General features: G+C 38.6%; 1 protein-coding gene across 42 annotated transcripts in view; it reads right to left on the reverse strand.

The window, feature by feature from the left end:
* The window catches only part of PTK2 (protein tyrosine kinase 2), a 349037-nt gene that overhangs the window by 173181 nt on the left and 168616 nt on the right, over positions 1-7240 (reverse strand). For all 42 annotated transcript variants that reach the window (XM_037728951.1, XM_037728934.1, XM_037728962.1 and 39 more), the window contains one exon: positions 2268-2322. In XM_037728951.1, coding sequence (XP_037584879.1) covers positions 2268-2322 — 55 coding nt within the window. The remainder of the gene's footprint in view (positions 1-2267; positions 2323-7240) is intronic.

The following is a 7240-nucleotide window of genomic DNA, read 5'->3' on the forward strand; positions in this document are numbered from 1 at the left end:
AAAAAAAAAAAAAAGAAAGAAAGAAAGAAAGTAGAATTAAAAATTAAGATACTAAACAGGGTCCCAAGATAAAAGGGAGTATTTGCCATTTCCACTTAGCATAGAAAAGAGTAGGAGAGGGAACACTCAAGCAGGGGTTTAGAAGGATTAGTCATGATGGAGACAGGGCCAGTCCTCTACTAAACCTCTTTGAGCATCTGTCTAACTCTGGCACACTCACACCATGGCACATGTGACCTGTACCTGTGGTTCCCTGTTTTGAGTATGGCGATCCTTTAAAAATCTAGAATGTATTGGACTCCTAAATGACAAGTCACACTTTTCATAACTGTTTATATACATAGAGATTTGAGGAGACTGTGCAACAATTCTGAGGCCACTCAGTGCTTTATAACTGAAAGCCACTGACCAATACTACTGATGTTACATAACCATTAATAGAACACTGGGTAGAGTACTCTTCTATCCAACAGCAATGTAAATTCACTAAAACTGTAGCTTACATTTGTTTGAATGTCTCCACTATCCTCCTCCTCACTGCAACACCCAGCAGGTTTATGCATAGCAGCATCCTTTCCACTTAAGGGTCTTCCCATGCCTTTTCGGCTCCCACATCGGCAATATTCCAGGTCAAACTGAATCACCCACTCTCCCAACTCCAAGAGTATGGGCCATGCACACCTAATAGCTCTCTTGAAGGAAACAACTCTCATTCTCTCTCATTCCCCTTCCACTGTGCCAAACTTCACTTAAAACTCTGTTCTCTGCCAAATCTGACTCTAACCCGCTCATGCCAATTATCTGTGGGCTACTTATGGAACGAGACACTGTCTCAATCTGTAGTCCTAGCCTCAACCACATTAAATGGAATGTGCTCTTTTTCCTAATAATTCACTGTAGTATTTCACTAACAGATCAGGAAACTTGAATGAACACTGAAAAAGTCGAGTAGCATCACTAGAAAAAGAACCTGAAATAAAGAGTATACTTTTCCTGTACTACTCTTACTAGAATGTCTAACTGCATTGGTAAAATGCTTTATATTTTAGAGCCAACACTTTTATATCTCTTTTTCCTACTAGATTATCAAGAAGCTATGTCAGGAAGGAAGGGATACTGATACTTTCTGGACTCAGGTAAGCAGTGACTAACCCTTACAGTCCTATTCTGAATGGGTTTGATAGAGAGCAGGACCCAGATATCTGAACACAGGGCCTCTGTTACAGACCATATCTGATAAATTACACCAACACTCCAACCCAATGAGAGTCAACATGACATTGACAGTTCTCTCTCTTTTGGTCTTTCTAAGATTTAATCCTCATATTAATGCCATGTGTTAGAAATGGGTTTTATCCCCATTTTACAAATGTGTAAACTGAAATAAAAAAAAGATGAAATAATTTATCCAAAATTAGCTATATTTTCTCATAACATATGTCTTATCCTGCTGCGCCTCAGCTGATGGGAGGTAGAACATGATCTTTGTAGTAATAAAAAGTCAGAGCAGTAACAGCTACTGTTGCTATGTGATAGGTACTATGGTAAGTAATGTATTTACTAACCTGTTAAATATTCACATCAACCCTATAAAATACTATTTTCTTCATTAAGAAACAAGGCCCAAGACCCTGAGTCTAGAAAATGGCAGAGCTCATCTGAGCCAGACCCCGTCTTAACCCTAAAGTCTGTGTCCCCTGCTGTGCTTGAAAATCTTGATGTGTGCTCTGCATCAGCAGGGGGAATGACATTTCAGACTCCTCCACCCAATTCCAAGGTGCTCTCCATGCTGGATAAGGGAAGGATAAGAACTGAGGCTCTTCCAAAGCTACTAATGTGAGGAAGCATACAAAGGGATTAAACAAAAGACAGGATCTTCAAAATGCACTGACATGTGCGTGCATGCACACACACACAATATTAATAATTCCACGATTATTTTACATATTGCTCCTTTTCTTCTGCATGTTAAAATATTTGAGCCTGTAGAGATCTAGATGACAGGAATAACTGTGCACATAACTTTTTCAGTTTTGTGCTTAGCTGCGTACCAAATACAAGAAGTGAAACCATGTATTATGAGAGAAAGCTATACTAAAAACCTGTTTGCCATTAATGTGACTAGAATAAATGTCAGCTTTTTAAATCATGTATTTTACATGTAAGGAAGGAAACTGCATTTTACTTTCCCAAAAGCAATTTACTATTGGGGAAAAGGTACTGGCATAATTTTGTTATTTTATTATGATAAAGGAGACTCTAATTACCTTGACAGAATCCAGTAAACTCTTAGGAAAAAATCGCTTTAAACCAACATCTTTTCTGAAATATAAAAAAAGGCACATTAACAAATAACACCACCAAATCAATTAATATAATGACAAACTTGCAAGAACATAAAAGCATTGTAAATTATTTATCCTTCCATATATTATTTAGGAAGGAAACAAATACGTATAATAAAGCTCTGATTTACCAGTATATTCACAGAAAGAATGGGACAAATCATTTTCTAGATATGTACAAAAAACATGAATACGAGTTGGTTTAAATAGAAATCCTTTCGTTTTTTTTTTCTTTTTTCAACCCTTATTGTTGAAAACCCTTTTAAAATATTCCCTCTTTGTAAATTATAAAATTTAATTTTATAATTTAATATTAATATTTGTAAAATATTTAAAAACTGTCCTTTTTCAGATATTACCTGAAGGTTATCCTTATAAACATCAGTTTCAACTGGGTAATACTCTACTTGTAGAGAAAATAAGCTAGTCTGATTAATAAATGATTCAGGATATACCTTAGAAGTTACAGAAATAAATCCTTTAGGTTTATCCTAAAAGTTGACTATTTAAAAAAAAAAAAAAGTTTTTTGATTAAGGGACTCATTCACTTATCTCAGTTTCACATTAGAAAAAAACCCAGAAATTTATGTGATTTGCCCTAGGTCAAAAAGGTGAATGTATGGAAATGCTGGAAATCGCAGCAATGTTCTTTAAGTCAGGCAAAAATTTAAATTGATTATTAGTATCAAGAACCTCAACGTTCTGGCCAAGAAAATAGATTGGAAAGAATAGCTGATTCAAATTTTCCTTGTACTTTAGTTACTAACTTACTCAGGTGTTTTGGCCAGTAGGTGTCACTAGTGTGCTAGTAATATGAAATAATGTCTCTGCCAACATTAAGAAACGTCAGGAGACACATAATAAAAGGATCAATGAGAAAAGGAAAATACAGGTATCTTTTCAAAATCACATAAGGAAACAATAAACTAAATATAAAGTATCAAGAAACAGGGATGACGTCTTCATCCGTAACTGTAAGTTAGCTGGCGTTATCAACAAAACCATAGACATCATGTCAGTTTATTTGGTTGATACTATATCCAAACATTTTAAATCTCTTATTCTATATTCTAACTACTAGTAGTACTTAAACCAATGAATTCCTCCTCTGCTAAATCCAAAACTGGTCTCAGTTCTCATTCTTTCTTATTCTGCTATTATTACGTTCATTACGTCCTATAATTCTCTCTCAGCTTCTGTAATATATTACTTTCTTGTTTTACCCATCAGTTAATTAATACACTAGTCTTCCACTTCTGTCTCTAGTCACTTCTGTTTGTAACCTCCCTTCACAGAACCATCATTATCTATTTTGACAGTTGTATATAAAGGAGAAAAAGTATTCACGCAAGTTCTTCCTTTTCATTTTGCCTCTTAAAAACACAAGGTCTTTGCATTTTAAAGATTTTGATGCTAATCACTACTAGGAAGTAACAAAATTAGTACACAAAAGATAGACACTCTGGAAATCTATAAGGCAATGTTCTTCAGCATTTCTGCCTCTGTCTACATTTTCAGGTCACTATTCCATAATAGCAAGCACTTATTTTCATATCAGAGAGGTTTGTTTTTTTTTTTTTAGATGGAGTCTTGCTCTGTCACCCAGGCTAGAGTGCGGTGGCCTGATCTCAGCTCACTGCAACCTCCGCCTCCTGGGCTTCAAGTGATTCTCAGGCCTCAGCCTCCCAAGTAGCTGCAATTACAGGCCAGTGCTACCATGCCTGGCTATTTTTTTGTATTTTTAGTAGAGACAGAATCTCACCATGTTGCCCAAGTGGGCCTCGAACTCCTGACCTCAAGGGATCTGCCTGCCTCGGCCTCCCAAAGTGTTGGGATTACAGTCGTGAGCCACTGGGCCTGGCCTCAGAGTTCTTAATTTGAAACTTGGCTCTGCCATAGGATGGATTTGCTATTAACATCTGTGAACCTCTACTTGTAAAGTGGGGGATATGAAGTCCTACTACCACACAGTGGTGCTGAGGTTTAAGTAAGACAGTTTATGAAGTTCCTGGAACGTGAAGGGGGCAGTTTCTGTTCTGCAAGAATGCCTTAGAAATCACTGCTGTCTGTACAGCTTCTGGTTCACATGTCCTGTGTCTCACTATTTAATACAGACGGAGGCATGGCCTGAGCTGAGGTTTGCTGGTGGACAGTAGAGGCAGTCTGGAGCAATGAGATTCAGGGGCTACTGTGGACAAAGAGGCAATAGGAATGAGTGACTGGACATGAGGTTGTGAGGGAACGCTGAAGCCACACACCGAGAAGAGGAAGGTGGGTGGGCACTAACAGTTCTGTTGTATACATACGAGGCTGGGCAAGGTGTACATGCATGCCCTTCTACTAAGGATTTTAAGAAGGCAACTGGGCATGTCAATATTTGGCTGAGGGAAAGATCAGGGTAGGGAATGTCCCCTCCCCCACTGTGTGGCTGTCAACTGCTATTAGTCAAACCAGTTACACATCTATTTTTCTCAGAGCCAGGCAGAGCTAAAGAACTTACCATAGTCATTGCTGTCACAAGTAAGAAAATTAAAGATAAACCAAACGTTGTTGTATGTTTCAAGAAAAATAAAATAAAGCATTTTTTTAAAATAAAGACTAATACTAGATATTGCTTTTACTTCAAAGGTGAAGACAACTCCATTTAAAACAAAACAAAACAAAACCTTAAGGCCAATACTTAGCATATATACAGTTTAGGTTTTCTTAAACCTCTTTTGAGTAATAAGAATTTGTAACATTTGTCCATATGTTAGAACTTTTTTGATATCTGGCAGTTGCGAAAATAAAAATGAGGCTCAAGTACACAAGATCATGGTAAAATTCTGCAACACTGCTTTTAACACATTTTAATTTAATCAAGTAGTCAACCTAACTTCAGGTTTTGTGATAGAGGACTCTGAGACACACCTAAGGTACTACATTCAAAGTTTTTAGGGAAAGCCTATTACAGATACCTAAATTTAAAGCCTTAGGAAACCATGCAGTGACTTGTAGGCTGTCCCACTTTTAATATGAGGTCGCCTCTCTCCACAAGCTGTATGTCTGGGACTAGTTTACAATGTGCACTCTAAACTGCAGCAGTTTTGCCTCAAGTGGCATGAAAACCTTCTTTGAGCCCAAACTCTAAGCAACTGTCCTGTATGTGAATAAAACAACAAATACAAGTTACACATCATAAACAAAATATAATCACTAGCCTTTATCATACAATAATTCCTTATATTAACTGTCAAAAGGTATTATCTAAATGGAGTTAAACTTATGTAATAAAAAACTAGCTCAGATTCCCACATCAGTTCAGAGGAACCTCTTGAACCTACATACAGATGGCAAGACACTATTAGGTTAGAACTGTGTTGTCCAATATGCAGCCACTAGTAATATGTAGCTATTTATACTTAAATTAGTTGAATTAAATTAAAAATTCTGTTCCCAATTACAATGCTCATCACATTTCAAGTGACGAGCAATCCCATGTGGCTAGTGGTTACCAAACTAGATGGGGCAGTCACAGAACAGTTTCATTGTCGTAGAAATCTGCAATGGTGGAGCTGGGACAGAGCAATGAATCTAGGACTTCAGGCACCCTGACTCTCTAGGGCTTGGTGCTGTGCGCCCAGAGGCTCCTCAACAAGGGCAGGGATGGGTGAAATGCATGAACACTGGGGACAGGGGCACAGCTACCACAGAAACAACCACACAAGGTTCCTGCCTTGCTCAGAAAGACTGGGTAAAGAAGGTATAGAGGGGTGAGTAGACAGTTCTACCATGACAATGCAGAAGGCAGCAGATCTTCCAGGAAAGAGCTGTATGTTAAACAAGGAGCCTTTAGTTAGGATTATCTGTAGATATACAGCAGAGAGCGTCTAAGTATTACTCTCCCTCCATCTCTCTCAGGACTAGCAAAAAGAGTTTCTGTGATCTATTCGCTAAGATTCAAATTATTTAGAGATTTGAAGCTACAAAGAAAGAGAGGCTGTATTCACTTACTTCCTCACTGAGACCTGTATGACATACTAGACACCATAACAGATCATGGGGTAGAAGAATCACTAGTATGTTCCCTTTTCTTAAGTGAGATAATTATATAAACAACTAACTACAACATAGTGTGAAAGGTATTACAAGGTAAGAGTTTAAAACCAATACATTTAGCCATTAAGATGTAAGGGTTTTGTGGCCCATTTTAAAACAGAACTCTCTTAATGTTTAATTGACCTCTATCATTTAAATGATTAGAAAACTGCTGACTGACGGGGTCTTCCTTCTCTTCTGCTAAACCTCAAAATCCCATTAATCACTCCACTGATCCCTGTTGCCATTTAGCGTTTTTGGAAAATCCTTAGAGAGCTCTGCTCTCCCACATTCCATGCATGATGACTATGTACCTCCTTGTATTCCTCCTTTACAGTGGTCATCCAGAATGGTCCAGGAAAGGAGGCTGTGAAGGAGGGCACCTCCCCACTTGCACCTTCTGAGTGCCAGCAGCAATCCCCCCCTCACTGAGATGAATCCTCTACGATGCCCATCTAGTCTCCCAGCCTGTGGTCTTGTCCTGCATGTGTGTATTCATATCCACAAATTCGTAACACAGCTGGCTTTTAGAAGCCTCAGATGGGGCCGGGCCTGGTGGTTCACGCCTGTAATCCCAGCACTTTGGGAAGTTAAGGTGGGCAGATCACAAGGTCAGGAGTTCAGGACCAGCCTGGCCAATATGGTGAAACCCCATCTCTACTAAAAATATAAAAATTAGCTGGGCATGGTGGCAGGCACCTGTAGTCCTAGCTACTAGGAAGGCTGAGGCAGGAGAATCCCTGCCAGGAGGCGGAGGTTGCAGTAAGTTGAGAATACACCACTGCACTCTAGCCTGGGTGAGAGAGTGAAACTGTTTT

This window comes from Cebus imitator, unplaced genomic scaffold (genome assembly GCF_001604975.1).
Source record: "Cebus imitator isolate Cc_AM_T3 unplaced genomic scaffold, Cebus_imitator-1.0 Scaffold284, whole genome shotgun sequence".
Lineage (NCBI taxonomy): Eukaryota > Metazoa > Chordata > Mammalia > Primates > Cebidae > Cebus > Cebus imitator.